This window comes from Lathyrus oleraceus, chromosome 4 (genome assembly GCF_024323335.1).
Source record: "Lathyrus oleraceus cultivar Zhongwan6 chromosome 4, CAAS_Psat_ZW6_1.0, whole genome shotgun sequence".
NCBI classification, from domain to species: Eukaryota; Viridiplantae; Streptophyta; class Magnoliopsida; order Fabales; family Fabaceae; genus Lathyrus; species Lathyrus oleraceus.
The window spans coordinates 127,145,060-127,162,035 of NC_066582.1; the positions used below are offsets into that span (position 1 = coordinate 127,145,060).

The 16,976-nt window shown below is 33.5% G+C and overlaps 1 protein-coding gene across 2 annotated transcripts; it reads right to left on the minus strand.

The window, feature by feature from the left end:
* Nucleotides 1-1,109: 1,109 nt before the first annotated feature.
* LOC127073998 (proline transporter 2) lies at nucleotides 1,110-13,933 on the minus strand. Of its 2 annotated transcripts, XM_051015253.1 has the most exons (7): nucleotides 13,915-13,933; nucleotides 3,530-3,660; nucleotides 3,223-3,447; nucleotides 2,483-2,577; nucleotides 1,874-2,401; nucleotides 1,547-1,777; nucleotides 1,110-1,454 (listed from the first exon to the last, which is right to left on the minus strand). In XM_051015253.1, the coding sequence occupies exons 2-7, from the start codon at nucleotides 3,648-3,650 to the stop codon at nucleotides 1,305-1,307; spliced, it is 1,350 nt and encodes a 449-aa protein (XP_050871210.1). In that variant the 5' UTR covers nucleotides 3,651-3,660; nucleotides 13,915-13,933; the 3' UTR covers nucleotides 1,110-1,304. The 2 variants fall into 2 exon arrangements, with proteins under 2 accessions (XP_050871210.1, XP_050871209.1); XM_051015252.1 differs by lacking the exon at nucleotides 13,915-13,933 and having other exon boundaries at nucleotides 3,530-3,733.
* Nucleotides 13,934-16,976: the final 3,043 nt, after the last annotated feature.

The window sequence follows — 16,976 nt, forward strand, 5'->3', positions numbered from 1 at the left end:
TGGGCTTTGATCAATCCACGACCTTTTCACCTTGTCGGTCGTGGGATTTCTTACTACAACCCTCTGAGACCTGACATTCCTAGTCCAATTTATCTTCCCGTTCAGCTTGTGGCAGAAGCGTTTGATCAAGGTTTAAGGCGTCACATCTTTCCATGATCGCCTCCGACATTGCTTCATTAGTGTCTTTAGTTGAATTTGTTGGAGGAGGCGGAGGAATATTCTTTGTCGCCAATGCCTTCTTCCTCTTCATCACTTCATGGATCAATCTCATGTTATCTTCAAAACAAAATAAAAGAAATGATTAGGTCATAAATTAAATAATTGTAGAGACAAACAAAATGATGGTTCCCTCCTTTCACTAAATAAATTTCTTCTCTCCTGTGTGTCGGTTGCCTTCGCTGACGACTGTGTGTCAATATACTGCCTCTTTTGTTGGTTCGGCTGAACGTCTGTGGGATCGATCGCATCTTCGATGCCTACCCTTTTCTAGAGAACAAATAAGTCAACCTTCAACTTCACTTCTTTCAGACTCGATTCTTCCAAAGGGAACACATACTTGCTTGGAACCCTAAACAAGTGATTTCGATTTGAGTTCTTTGGAAATCCTCTTCTTTCAGAATCAATTCTTCCGAAGGGAACACATACTTTCTCGAAACTCTAAAAAGTGATTTCGTTTCAAGTATTTTAGGAATTGGTCTTTACATCTAGTTGTTTTTCGAGCCGGGGGGACAAGAAGGATTATCCTCCAGCAAAACACAAAAGCTCAAGTGGACTTTACAACTCTAGGGGACAACTAGAAAATATTGGTCTTTGATGTTCTTCGAGCTATCAACATAGACATCGAACATCTTTTTCAACTCACAAAATGAGACAACCCTTGTACCTGCTATCCTCTAGTAAAAGTACTTATTACACTACCCAAGTTGAAGAATAACATCAAGGTCGGCACTCCACCTTAATACTCTCACCAATGCTAAAACACTTTCACGTAAGTTCAATTCACCGGGTAAAGTTGAGAAAGAGCAACTCTAAAGTGATTAGTCCCCACCTCGAAGTTGTTGTGGGGAGCCTGAATCCCAATCTAGAAAACATTCACTCCTTGAAAACCATTGAACATTCAACATTACATTATATATTTGATATAAAAATGAATATGTTGAATATATACTTATCAACAATTTGCCATGTAACAATAGTTTTACATTTTCAATTTTACAATGGTTTTTGACCTTATGCATATGTAAGCTTAATTTTATTTCTTACTGAAACTAATGCATATACTTTATGAAATTGTCAATCTGCAATCATGCATCAGCAAAGAACTGATACTTTTGGATGTTGTTGATTATGAACCGAAGAGCTGAAATAGTTGTTGCTATTGTAAGTAGAAATGAAAATATAATGTTGATCCAATGCCATGCCTTCTTCTCTGTTCTAGCTGTCTTTCCCTTTACCTTAATTTAAACCAAATGCATAAACAAATTATCAATAAAAAATAATAATAATTTATAGAATCTATCTTATATTTAGAGACGGAGATACTAACCTTAAGAAAAATCATGCTTGGGAACATGAATGTTAGGGGAACAAGTGAAAATGAGCCTAACAAGTTTACAAAGTCACCCATAAAAGGAAATGCGGCCGCGATGAATGTGTTTCCTGTGTAGAAGAAGACTCGTAGAAGAAACAAACGTTTGAAATTCTCCCCTGAATGCATACCTTTGCCGATTTCGAGAAATCTCGTGTCCATAGCTTCGTGAATTGGTGCCACAAACATCTGCATATTTTAAACATTAGGCACAGTTTGTTGTATAATTTTTATTATATATATTATCATGAGATATAAGTGGATGATTGTATGTAAAATACTTACATGTTGAGAAACTATGGATTGTAGAAAAACAATGACATTAACAATGACATTGATCCATCTTGGTCCACTTAAATTCTCAGGAAGATAGGAAGATACCATTGATCCATAAGCCCAATATCCAAGTATAGTAACACCATAATAGAACAAGGCTCCCACTGTATATTGTGAGAACAATGCTTTTCTCATGTTCTTCACTGCTGGTTTACGTAAAGTCGACTGTATCTCAGGGAGCATACCACTAGTGTTGGTAACAATGATGGCAGAAATGGCACCAAAACTATTGAACACCTTGTTCACTTTGCTTCCACTGACGGTGAAATCTTTGTTGGGATTTGAGTTCCCGTCTTTGACTGCAACCGCGAGAAGAAATGCTATGTATGCGGTGGTGACAACCGCGGAAGCTCCAAGCCAATTTCTCATCGAAGATAATGTTGGAATGGAGAAGGAAAATATGAGGTATGCTACTCCTGTGATTACGATGAAGTATTGAAGCCTTAATGGAGAATCACTAAATTCTGAATTTATTTCCTGTCAAAAAGTGAAATCATTAGTTTTTCTTTTAAATATGACTCATTTAATTATTTATATTTATGGACTTTATTTATTTACCTTAAGTGCCTTGCCTCCAAGGAGAATGAAACCCATGTTTCCAAGTAGAAGGGTCAAAAACTGAGAAATCCATGTTAGGTGATACATCTTCTTTCCTTCACAAATTAAGGAGCAACAATTCCGTTAAGAATGTTGATTACTTTAAAGGTAAAGGCACGATTTGAGGAAAAGATTTGTTATGAACTAGACCACGACATAGTCACATGATTTTTGTTACACACGTTACAATTTTTTATGTATCAACACATAAGTCATGTGATTTAGGTCCTGACATCATGGTTTTTCTTGTCTATGTACACCTGAGACATGATTTGTGCACTAGACATCACAATTTTTTTTGTCTCAGAGCATTAGTGACAAGATTTAGGCCATGATCAACTACTGTACACTTTTTTTTTTTTTTTTGATGTTTCTTGTTTTATTTAAAATCATGATATCATGAGTATTTGTCTATTTGCGCATCAGACACATGATCTAGACTAGAACATCATAAAATTTTCTGCTTGAACATCATTCATATATGTTTTAAGCAATGATATCTTAAGTTTTTATCTATGTACGCATCAGACACATGATCTAGACCAGAACTTTATAAATTTTATGATTGTGTATCGTTGGCATCTAATTGTAATTTTTTAAAAATCTTAAAGATTGTGTCTGAATAGGTGACCGTGATTAACATACTTTAAAACATTCAACAAAGAACTTGAAACGAAACACTTAGTTAAAGAAAAACTGACCATAAACAAATCCCATGAGATCTCTGTATCTAATGAATCTACGTCCATCGATGAAATGAAACGCTGCTAAGAGCCAATTAGCATAAGCTGTGTATAATCCAACAACAAAAAGCAATATAACACCCCAAGTCCAACCAAGTGGAACCATAATCAGGTTCGAGAAACTGAATATCCAACCGCAGTTGAAGCCTGTCACCAACATCAACCCCACTTGTTGCCATGAATCTGCAAATTAGACATCATGAGAAAAACAAACTAGTTTATTACATAAAACAGAATTTAGCTGAGAATAGAACAAACAATATACCTCGGTCAATAGTATGAGCAGTAGAAACATCATAAGAATCATTTGAGGAACCATTTTGTGGATCATGTTCGAGGTTGAGAGTGAGAGAGTTATCATTGCTTGGTCTTTGTTCAACATCCATAATGAATATTCTTAATTCATTCAAAAAGAACAAGAGTTTAGTATTTAAATATGAAACGAAAAGGTTAGAGCACAATAACGTGCATGTCAATGTCAGTCAAAAATTATTTGGATACATAAATAAGTGGATTCAAGAGATGGGTGATGACTAGAAATTTTTTTATCGTTTAGTGAAGGTATTCAAACTTTATAATTAGACAACTCAGATACTATAAAAAGTGTGAAAATTAAAGTTTTTTCGGTTATTTTTCTTCTAGAATAATAGATGACCGGCCTTTACTAGCAGTTTTTTAAATTATTTTTTTACCATCCAGTCTATTAAATTGATTAATTTGATTTAGGATCAGTTTTACATCAAATGGTGGTTCAATCTCAATCGTAATTAGCATGGAACCTTAGTTTTCCTACTAAATCCATCATCAATTATTATTGAAACAGTTTTTTAAGGTTTTTTTTTCACCCATACTATTGCTTTTTTAAAATAATTTTTACAGTACCACATTTTTTTTAAAATAAAAGAAAATTTTTAAAAAAGAGAAAACTTGATTTCAATATCTTCTCATACAAAAACAATTTTAAGTATTGTATTTTTAACAACAAATTTTTTTATGAAAAAATTTCTGAATACTAAATTCAAAATAAATTTTATTATTTTTGTCCCATGCAATATAGGTGATTTTTAAAAAAATTATCCGATAAAAAAAAATTTGGATTTCCTTTAAACTTTAAAAAGATTCATCTATTTTGATCTTTTAAGAAATCCAATCATCAAAAATAATTATAGGTCAATCTTTTTTAAAAAAAAATTTAATGATGTGAATTATCAAGTTAGTATTTTTTATTTATTTTCTTATTAAATCTAAGTGGCTTATTGAAATTTTCAATCTTAAAAAAATAAAAAATAAAAGCCACATAGATTTAATAAAAAAAATAATTAAAAATTAAAAAATGGCAACTTAACAATCCATGTCATTAAAAGAAATTTAAAAAAAAAAGTCTGACACATCATTATTTTTTATGACTTTGTTTCTTGAGGGGTCAAAATAAGAGAATCTTCAAAGAGGCCGATAGGGACTCCAAACTCTTTTTTACATGAATTTTTTTTCAAAAATCGCCCATATAATAGTAGAAAAATAGATATTAACCCTGTTTTTAAAAAATATTCCATAAAAAAATCATTTTTATAAATATTAAATTATTTTTCTTAAAAATTTATGACAAAGAAAACAAAAAATAAATAAATCTACGTAAATGTGAGTTGAATCATTATTGACTTTAAGTTAGAATTAATTCTAATTGAAAGCAACCTAGATTAGGATAATTTTGATTGACCTTAGAAGATAACAAATCATAACTCAGTCGGTCTAAGAAGCATTACAAAGGACATTAGACTTTTAGGCAGACATGACGTAGTGGGTTATGGGCTGCATGTGCTGACCCATCCCACTCATGGGACGTGTTCCCCGCCCCATTTGCATATTTATTCAAAGATAACTAAATGGTTATGTGAAAAATAATGTGTCACTTAAATGGGTCGGTAATGGCCACTCTATTAACCTGGAGAACTGGTCTTATGGTTCCTAATAGTAGGGTGAACCACTCTTCATATCTATATGCTTTAGTAGTCAAGCAGTTGAGAGGGAATTATTCTTTACCCATATACGTAGCCCATAAGTTAGGCCTATAAATATCACAATCTTGAGGGTTGGAATGGATCATTCAGTTTTTACATATTCAACACAATTAAACCCTCTTGCGATCATCGACGTAAGCAGGGTCCTCTTCATTGTATTTTGCAAGTAAAAATTGCACCCACTGTATGGCCTCAGTAAAAATAATATATGTCACACTTACATCAAACTTTTACTCTCCTCAATGATCTTCTTGCAAATTGTGACAAGACGAGGAACCGCAACAACTACCAGTATCGATAGTAATGAGAACAACATCTTAGCAAAGATGTGTGATACTATGTAAAAATTGTGGTGTTCCAACCGAGATTTCTAGGAGAATATCCTGACCCTTGAAGAACGACATCACGAAGAAAACCAAATAGAAGACAAGGTCTTGGGCCCCCAACCTCTCTCCAATGAGATATGGGGAGATCTAGTACTATAAAATGTCAAACCACCATCACTGGTGAAGTTTGACAGGAAGACAACCCCCGAGAACACGTTGTCGCCGTTAATAATAGGATGGAAATCATAGGTGCCTCTGACTTCTTGAGTGCAAGCTCTTGTCCAACACTTTTAAGGAGGTTACCCTCGGGGGGCTCATGGACCTCCACTGTCTTTCAAGGACTAGTTCTTGAGACGTCTCGAGGAACTGACCCATCAGCTTTTGGCGAGAAAGCACTAAAGGTTTTAAGAACTAGTTTATTCAATGTCCACTAAGGCCATGCTAAGTCATTAAGAAGTATTCGAAAATGGTTTGAGGATCGTGCATTTCAATGAGTCTCTCGCCTAGAACCTCATTTCTTTCAAGAGTGAAATCATGGTGCAGGCTAAATGTTATATTAAAAGGGGAAGAGATAAATGCAAAGAAAAAGGTCAGAGATGTTAGAGAATGTTCCTTCGGCGAATATGACTTGTCGTAACAACAACACAAAAGCCACCACACCTCGCTCATAAGGGATATGATGTCTTTCAAGAATAGTGGGATACCCTTAGAACTTCACGCCCATTCAACACTCGCTTAGAGAAGATCTTCCGTGAAGTTCTCCACACCTAAGACATCTCTCCTCCACCATCTCCCAAGTCTGAAACCATGAGGCTTAAACTTGAAAAGTAGTTAAAATATCGCAAGGTGAATTATCATCACAATGATGATTGCTACCATTTCAAAAGAGAGATTAAGTGGGTTATCCAAGAGGGCCATTTGAAAAAACATGTCAGAGGAAGTTCTCAACAAGCAACAGGCAAATCTAGAACTAAGGAGTGAGATGAATCCACAAGCCCTAGGTCTAGAAAAGACAAAGAACTAATGATAAAATAGAAATATAGTCTATTCCATCACACTCTCAATACCATAGTAGGAAGGTTCTCCGGGGGTAGAGAATTTATCTCCTTCCGTAAAAGATCTGCCTGCCAAGTCATGGTAATAGAAGATGAATTATGTAATTCTCCAAATGTTAAAGAAGCCTTACTTGGTGGGTATGATGGTATCATGGACCAGTTGAAATATCTGAATAAGATATCCATTTTTTACTTAGAGGAACATAAAGTCTCAAGTACTTACATATTTCTTAGTAGAGTTTAACTCCCTAGTGGGTAAGGAAGTTCTCCATGTCTAGACATTATTAGTAGATGGCGCCTCAAACCTGAAGGAAAACACCACTAGGGTAGTACTGGAAGGCCCATATAACATTCTCATAGATCAATCCTTGAGGTTTCAGTTGAAGTCCAATAATAACCAAGCTGAATATAACTCCCTTATCGTCGGAATGGACCTTTCCAAATAAATTGGCGCTTCAAACCTTAGAGCATGAAGCGATTCCAAATTAATTTCCAATCAATTCGTCTGTGAATATTAAACAAAAGAGACTCAACACATCAAATACCTTTAGAAAGTAAAATATTTGGCAAAGAATTTCAAAATATTTGAAATATTCTATGTACCTAGAGAAAGGGGTGGAAACATAGGCATGCCTGCCCCGTTTAGGCCCGCCCCGCAAAAGTCTGGAAAAAAAACCCGGCAGGCATAGATAAGGGTGTGGGCCTAAAACATTGGTCCGCCCCAATAAAAGTGAGGTAAGGGCGGGGAGGGCCCGCATGCACTACACCTTTTAAGGCTAAAAATACATAAATTTATATTAATGCCCGTGCTCGAAAAAGCCTACAAAAAATGGGGTGTGGTGTGGGGCAGGCACATAAGATGGTGCGGACCTAAACCCTTGGCCCTCCCAACACTAAAGTGCGAGAAAAACAGGCATGTCCAATGGGTAGGCCCCGTTTATCTACCCCTACCTAGGGAGGAGAACGTGCGAGTGAATCTCTTATCGAAGCTCGTCAACACCAAGAAGCACGACCATAATAAGACAATGATACAAGAGACCCTAACCGCGCCCAACACCGAAAAGGAAGAATTTAACACCATAAATGTCACCCACGCCTGAAATTGGATGATGTATATAATTCGTTATTTAACAACAAATGAAATTCCTCCAAACGAGGTCAAAGAAAATACGATAAAAGAGATAGAAGCAAAGTACATTGTGGTAACATGAAAGATATACAATGTGGGAATTACTTCCCTCATGTTGAGTTTTTGTGGAAGCCATACTAGTGAGAGAGCCCTTTCTCATAAGGTAATGAGATTTGGCTATTATTGCCCGACCCTGATGGAGGATAATGTAGAGTTTGTTAGAAATTGTGACAAATGTCAAAGGCATTCCAACCCTTACCATGCCTCAGCCAAAATTCTCCAGCTTGTCACATCTCCCTAACCTTTTTATGAATACGACATGGACATTTTTGGGTCGTTTCTCCTTAGTGCTTGGCCACGTAAAGTTTTTACTTGTGGGAGTAATCTACTTCACGAAATGAGTAAAAGTATAGGTCATATCAAAAGTCGCAATAGAAAGAGTATGAGGTTTCTACTATAAGCAAATTATTTGCAAGGTTGGTTTTCCAAGAAGTATCATCTCAGATAACAGGACTTAGTTCCTTTGATTAATTGAAATGGCATTCTTCCACCAGCTAGGAATTCAAATGAATTTTATTTTAGTTGTCCACCTGCAAGCTATTGAGCAGGCCGAGTCAACCAACAAAGTGATCCTTTGTGGGATAAAGAAGAAGTAAAATATGCTAAAGGTTTATAGGGAAAAAGTTGCACGAGGTTTTGTGGTCGTATCATACAACACCCATTCCATCACTAAGGAAACACCATTCTAGATGGTTTATGGCACATGCGCCATGTTTCCAGTTGAGATTGACACACCCAATGGTGACATGAACATTTCAATTAGGAATATAATGAAGCATGGCTTAGATACACGTCTAACATGATCGACGAGACTAGATAAAGTATGCATATTCTTGAATTCATACACAAGCAAATAGCGGAGAAACAATAAAATTCCAGGGTGGTCCAAAGGGATATGAAGGAATGTGATCATGTTCTTAACAAAATATTCACACCTACTTGGATTGGAAACCTACTTCCCATTTGGGAAGGCTCGTTCTTAGTGCACCAGAAGTTACCACATGACACATACAAACTTGAAGAACTGGATGGACGACTAATCCCCATAACTTAGAACATAATGAACCTGAGATATTATGTTATGGACTACTTAAACATAACACATAGTTAAATGTGTTATGTTTCCCATTGATTGAATAATGCGATGACATTTATCCCTCAAATGTATGAATTATCAAGACTTTTTTAATGAATAGTAGGTAGGGTGGCACTCTTTTTCCCCTATAAGGGTAGGTTTTTTATGATACGCCTATTTTCTTAACTTGCTGGTGCCATGAATTCTTTATATGATGCATATCTTGCTACACCTTTACAAATGAGTCATTTTCTGCTTATCAAGCCATCTTGTTGGACCTATACAAAGGAATATTTGTTTCCTTATCAGACTATCTTATTGGACCCTAACAAATGGATCCTTGTCGCTTTATTAGGCTATATAATTTTATCCTTACAAAGGGATCATTATCGCCTTATCATGCTATCCTTTTGGACCCTTACAAAGGTATCTTTGTCGCCTTATTAAACTATCTTGGTGGACCATACAAAAATATTCTTTCCATCTTATTAGGTTATCTTGTTGAACTGTTACAAAAGGATCCTAGCCTCCTTATCAGACTATTTTGATGGATCCTAAGAAGGAGTATTTTCCTGCTTATTAGGCTACTATATTTAACTTTGATAAAGAGACATTTCCTACTCAATATGTCATTCACCTAACTCCAAGATAGGATACCTAATAAGTAACACACCTCAGAACTATGCCATAGTACTACGAATAATAGAAGAGTCATAATTCTAAGAATTTAATAAACAACCCTCCAAAAGGCGTGAATTTTTTTCATTGAACGAGTGAAAGCACAAACAAAGGTTACAAAACAAAAGACACGATTACAACAATAAAAATCCTAAAAGTTGAAGGGGTGGACATAAGTGGTTCGCCCTCTTATAGAACTCACCTCTCCTCATTGATATGCGTAACCTTCAAAGAATTCACATTCTCTTCCTTAGTACAAGAGTGTTTCGTGAGTAGGGGATCGTCTCATGATCGGGATTTTCCTCCTTATGCACAATTTGATAATCATCTATGACTTCGAACATGTCAAGCTCGCTCAGGTCTAGATCAGGACAGAAGAAGGCCATTTACGCCATGGATCTCTAAAAAAAACTTATCAGTAGCATCGACCATATCCTCCTTGCAATATGATAGTTATTCTTCTTACTTATTCTTGACGAGGACCTTTTCCTTGAGATATTCCTTTGAGGTATTGAGCTGGCTTTTTTACTTGGGCAATCTTTTGCCAAGATTATTAGTGTCTTCTTCTTCTTCTTCTTCTTCTTCTTCTTCTTCTTCTTCTTCTTTCCTTTAGTTATTTTAAAGAATTGTATGCCTCATCATGCTCCTCAACCATAGATTTCGCTGATTGTTGGGTATGAGTAAGTGTCTCCCTTATTGTATTCAATTTGGTCTTATAGTCCATAATAAACCTATATGACCGCTTTTGGGCGTCGAAACATCATATGTTCCAGCATAATACTTGTTAGCATATTGGTTTCCACCAAGTTAGACATATTTCTCGACCCTAATTAACTAGCCATCTTGTGGTCATTTGGGAATCAACAAATAAGTTTAATTGATCGCTACATAACTCTTTACATCAGAAGTCCATGTTTCAAAGGGAGGGTGTCATTGTGCTCTTTGAAGGAGCCCCAAAGGTGGTTACCCTTATGAGGGATCCGCCATTATCCACAACATCATCATCGTCTAATTTGGCGGTCACCAAAGGATGGACACCCTTACCTTTATGACCTTTAACAGGGGATGAAATCCCTTTGACCTCTTTAATATTGAGAATCTTGATAGGCTTGAGAGAAAGGATTGTATCCCTTTTAACATGCCTCTTCTTTCCTTTGATTAGTAGGCTGCTAGAGTGGCTTTTAGGATCATAGGACAACTTTTCACCCACTCATAATTTTTTCTTGAACGACGAGCTTTCCTCTCATCAATATTCACGGGAGCATCATCTCTGTAAATAGAAAAATAAACATAAGATAAAGATAAAGACCCGACTATGAACACCTAAACAAAAACAAAACTTACACAAATATTCATCAATTAAACTCTCACAATCGTCACATTGGTCAAACTCCACCATTTATCTTGAGATTATAATGGAAAATTCCTCCAAGATCGTGATAGCCTCCATCTCTGTGATGATCAAGTAATTACAATTAAAGTTGTTAATGGCCACAGGGTCATCCGTCCAGTACAAAGGGAATTGGTAGTCAATGTCTTCCCTGAATATTATCATAGATGTACTATCTCTCCCCTTACTCTCATGAACACATCCTTCCTAAGTTTTGTAGTTGTTTAAGCGAGCAGTAAAAAGAGTCCTCTCAAGAAAGGCGCCTAGGGTCACCCATCCCCCCTTGGTCGTCATTTTAGTACCATAAAAATAAAATAAAAATCCCTTCGTAGGTGTGACTTCTAGACATCTGCAAACAATTCTTAATGCCCTTACTAAAACCTATGTGTTGGGAGATATCTGAGAAGGTGCAACCTTTATGGTCGTAAAGATCTCATATTCGAAAAGTGTAAAAAAAATCAACACCCCTAAGTCATAAATAATAGGAATGTGCATGTAAAAAAATTATTGTACTAATTAGAATGGGAGACCATGTTAATACACTCGTCATCAAAGCAGAGTTCCAAGGTGATATCTTCTTCATCACCCTAACTAGATAGGTGTATGCCCTTGCAAAGAGAGACAATTTTTTCTTTAATTATGTACATAGTCTCAAAGTCTTTGACTCTTAAACGTCTCGAGGAACCGATCGCGATCAGTAAGTTTTACTTTCTTGAGAAATAATAGGGTAAACTTATATCACCATCACTACTAGAACTGCTATTGTAACTGTCAAACATGCTTAATTCTACAAGTTTGTAATCAATTTTTTTGTCCATCTGCTTCACATTCACCACACATTGTCTCCACATTTACACAACATCCCCATGATTGAAGAGTTTGATAACCTGGTTACTTACATCAAACTCTTTTTCAATTGCCATCCCCTAGAAAATGAGAAAATACAAGTAAAGAAAAGAAGTTTAATAACTGACTAGGGTTCAATAATGGTTGTGATTGGAAAAATTAAACTTAGAGATGAGATAGTTAGAGAAGATTGTTTGCTCAGGAAATATGATGACTTTGTATGCAAGAGTATGTAAATAGGTAGGTATTCCTTTATTTATCAATCCAAAAACCTAGGTTGAGTAGGCATCATTGTCAAATCGTAGGATTGCACCTACTTGTAAGTGGTAGGACATTTGCGGGCCAAATTAGACCCATGCAGATAAATCAACGAACCACAATGAATGCACCTAGGGGTGGCAGACATGCATGCTCATCCTGTTTATGCCCTCCCTGCAAAAGCCTGCAAAAAAGGGGGTAGGAGGGACAGGGCGGACATAATTGAGGGTGCGAGCCTAAAACATTAGTCGCTTACTAGAAAAATGAAGGTGGGGCGAGGCGGACTTGCGAGTACTACACTTTTTAAGCCTAAAAATAAATTAACTTAGATAAATTCCCGTGTGCGCAACACATCAGGGGAAACATGTTTTAAGTTGAGGGTCTAAAACCTTGGTTCGCCTTGTGGAAAAATACAGGAAAAACAGACATGTCCAACGAGTTAGGCCCATTTTACAATCTCTAAATGCGCCTTCCCAAGACAAAATTCATCATTCCTAAGCATTAAATGTCACAGATGTTGCCCTACACAATGCTTGGGAGACTCTCCCCAAGCAACACTTAAGAGGCCTGTGCTAAGTAATGATTGAGGGACCCATATTAAACAGCGCTTGTCAGACTCGTTCCAAGCAACACCTGAGGGACTTGCCATGAGAAGCACTTCCCTCTAACAACATTTAAGGGATTTGTCCTCTAGCAACACTTAAGGAACTCGCCCCTAAGCAATGCTTGAAACGCCCACCCCAAGTAACGCTTGAGGAAATTTCCCTCTAAGCTTCGTCTAAAGGAGCCGCTTCTTTATAAAGAGATCATCGTCTCATAGGTTAAATCACTTCGCCTTTCCCGTGTTTGAGAGATTTTGAAAAAATATTACTTTGATTAGACCCTAAAAGAGGTTAACGCATAAATAAGTCGGGCCAAGAAGCATCACAAAGGGACATTAGACTTCTGGGCGAGCGTGACCTAACAGGTCATAGGTCGCCTGTTCCGATCCATTGTGCCCACCAGGCAGACCACTTGGCCCATTTACCTATCCATTCAAAGATAACTTAATGGTTATCTGTCAAACCACATGTCCCTAAAAAGATCAACATTTATCGTACTCCCAAAGAAGAAATTGTTTCTTTCTATTAATGTGGAAAGTTAGTCTCCTAGTTCCTATTAATGGGAAGAACCGGTCTCCCCATCCCTACGTTCTAGCCATATGTTGGGAGGAACCAGTTCCTCGTACATCAACTTGACTCATAAATAAGACATATAAATATCTCAATTCTAAAAATTAAAATAGATCAAATATCTTTTTCTACAGTATATATAAATTAAATTTTAATATATTTTTTATTTTAAAGATAATATTTTTTTATAGAGTATGTTTGTTTGACAGATTAAAATTATAATCTCGAAAATATTATTCTTAAGAATATTATTGACACAAACTTTATTTTTATTTTTATTGATGTATTTAATAAATGAATAAAGTTTTTAAAAATATTTTTAAATTTTATTTTTTATTAAATTTTAAAGTTAAAACATAAAAAATAAATATATTAAAAGAATTTAAAAGTGAGAAGTTACATTTGATGTATTTTTATAAAAATGTAAGATTTTTATCTTTTAACATGAAAATAAAAATTAAGAAGTGGATGAACAAATCATACTCTTAAAAATAAAAGATACTCAAAAATAATTTATTAAAATTTAAAACAAAGCAATTGTGTTTATAAAGCAAACATTACATGTACTATAGTAAGATGAGTAAAATAAAAATTCTAGTTTGGAGTACACTAACTAGATAGAGAAAGTAATAGACATGCTTACCGCAAGGTGAGTACTGTTTATGCTTCACGTGCACTTGTAATCTTGATTAGTTTGAAGAATAAAAGTGTGTTTAGGTAGGAGTAGATAAGAAAGTGAAAACAAAAAACTCTTTCACTGACTATATGCTTTTGAAATTGCAACAATTATTGAGTGCAGTTCATGTTTGTTGGATGTTTAAAGCTGTGAAAAACCATGGCTTTATATAGAAGAGGGAGAAACGTAAGGGATTAGTAAGTTCCAATATTTGGAGCTTTCACAAAGGCGGTTGAGTGGTATCTTCACAACCTATCAATGGTTAACTTTTAATAACAATCATAGGACGCTCACGCTCAAAATTTGGAACTTTCACAAAGGCGGTTGAATGGTTAATGATTAAGTTTCCTTTTCTATAGAGAAGGTTTCATTATAAAAATGGTTAAGCATCTTTTATAAATCGAGCACTATTCAATTTTAATTTTTAGAAAAAATTTCTTTTGATTTGGTAAACGTTTTTCATTCTTAAATTTGGTCATTTCCCGGTGTCAATATGTGGCATACCTTTGATCCCATTGAACGAGTGAAGAGGGCATTATATCAAAGACAAAAATAAAATAAAATAAACACCTTGATTGACATGTACGTAGGGAGGTAGACATCTCACTCGGTGCAATGAATGAAGGAGTGCGTAAATCGTTCATTTTTAGACCCCGCCTAAACACTCACTCCTACAATGAAAAGAGAGTCATTATGGTAGGGATGTGAAAAAAACTCATTATCCATAATTAAATTGATATCCAATTTTTTATTTTTTATTTTATAAACCAAATTAAATATCAAAATAAAAAATTAGATATTTATTTTATTATCCAAATATAAATTTTACGATTCGTTAAATTTTATATTTATCTGTTTTTATGTTTTCTCATATTATAAATCAATTTTATATTTTAAATTTTTTAAAATTTCATAAAAAGTTATTTTAAAAATGAAATTCAGAATTTCTTTTCTTTTTCACGAAAAATATTATATTTGGATGTTTTTTTTTAAAAAAAATTATATTTGATATTTTTTTCAAATAAAATTATTATTTTCTTCTAAATAAAAAAGATATTTTTTATCAAAAATATTTTGTATTTTTTTCAGTAAAAAAATATTTTTTTAAATATTTTTTTTTGATAATTTTTTAATTTTCAAAAAGGTTATTTTTTCAAATTTTCAGAATAAAAAAACATTTATTTTCAGAAAAAAAATAATTTTAAAAAATTTAAATTTTTAAAAATTTCAGAATAAAATTTATTATTTTATTTTCAAAAAAAAATATTTTTGATTTCCATTTTTTTAAAATAATTTTTTTTCAGTTAATTTTATTTTTTGGAATAATTTTTTCAGAATATAATTTTATTATTTTTAATTTTTTTTCTTAATATTTGATATTCTTTTCTAAAAAAGATTGTTTTTTTTTATGTTTTTTAAATTTTTAAAAAATATATATTTTAAAACCTCATAAAATTTGTTTATGAACAATTATGAGAGATTTTAGAAGTTTTAACAATTTTTTTTATGAATTATTTATTTTATGAACAATTATTATTTATAGAGATATGATTCATAATTATTTTATTTTATGACCGCTTTTATGTAACACACCATACATGGGATTATTTTTAATGGAGATATTATTTGTGGTGATTATAAAAGTCAAATTTAAAGTATTTTTTTAAAATAAATATTTTTTTTACATAAAATAGTTTTATAACTAGTGAAAATAAAAAAGTTAGTTAAAATAAAATAAAATTATTTTTGATATAAAATTGATTTTTTAAAAATATAGTTTTAAAAACTATTTTTTTTATAAAATTGATTTTTTTAACAAAATGAGAAATTGGTTTTAAAGAAAGTGATTTAAAACTGTTTTTTTAACTATTTTTTTTGGTTAAAAACCGGTTTAAAACCGAACCGATACACTTATAAATCGGTTTTAAGAAAATAAATTGGTTTTATGAAAATGGTTTTAAGATCCAAACCGAACCATATATATGGTTCAATTTGGTTTGGTTTATGATCCATGCACACCCCTAATTATGGCTAGATCATAAGAACGCACGAAACAAATAAATCTACAAAAACTAATGGTTGAGAAAGAATTATATGGACTGGTGAGGCTTTTATTGCTGATTCAACTCAATCGACATATGAAACTAGCTCAGATGTTGCCTCCCCCTTACGGTGTTGCTCCTGATTCTCTGTCAACTAAATGAAATCAACGACCAACTATTACCTGAGTCAATGTAAATTGCATCGATAGGAAAAATTGCATTTCTTATTGTCAGAGGTTTATATAAAATATAGATCTCAATCTCGCTTTCGAACCAAAGAAAGACTATGGCTATAAAAACAATAATGGTTGCAAACTACAGTTTCTTCCGTAATTTTATGGTGGTGCTTAGATAATCCCGATGTTGGTTTAGAAAAAAATATTTAAATTGTAATTTCTTATATACCCTTAAATATTCAATTAGTTGGTTCATATGCAGTCTATCTCTTGTTAATTTGAACAATTAGAACTTTTATGTGCTCTAAATGTTGTCAGTTGGGATCAATAGAGTAATCAGTGAACTCTGAAGAGACTAATTATTAATAAAAGAAATACATCAATATTAATAAGTACATGAGAAAATATTTTGGTAACATTAATAATTGATCAATTGATATTAGAAGACAAAATATCAATTGAGATATTTTGTATTACTACCTAATATTAATATATATATATATATATATATATATATATATATATATATATATATATATATATATATATATAATATATATATATATATATATATATATATTTGGTGGAAAGAAAAGGAAAAGAAAATATGGATAAGAAGAAAGAGAGAATAGAGTCTTCTTTGAAGAAAGAAAAGAAAGAAATAAGAGAAATGAAGGAAAAGAGAAAGGGAGAGAAAGAAGAAAAGGAAGGAAGCTCAAGGAAGAGCAAGACCATGGAACTATAATCATCTTCATCAACATCAACATCTTATCATCTCCATATTCATTTTAGGGAGAGTCTCATAGTTAGA

What these genes read in the sequence shown, in the direction of transcription:
- LOC127073998 (XM_051015253.1), bottom strand. Translation starts at nt 3,650, where the DNA reads ATGGATGTTGAACAAAGACCAAGCAATGATAACTCTCTCACTCTCAAC. An exon ending in TGCTCATACTATTGACCGAG is followed by an intron (nt 3,448 to 3,529) that starts GTATATTGTTTG and finishes TCTAATTTGCAG; the next exon opens with ATTCATGGCAACAAGTGGGG. An exon ending in AATCCATAGTTTCTCAACAT is followed by an intron (nt 1,778 to 1,873) that starts GTAAGTATTTTA and finishes TAAAATATGCAG; the next exon opens with ATGTTTGTGGCACCAATTCA.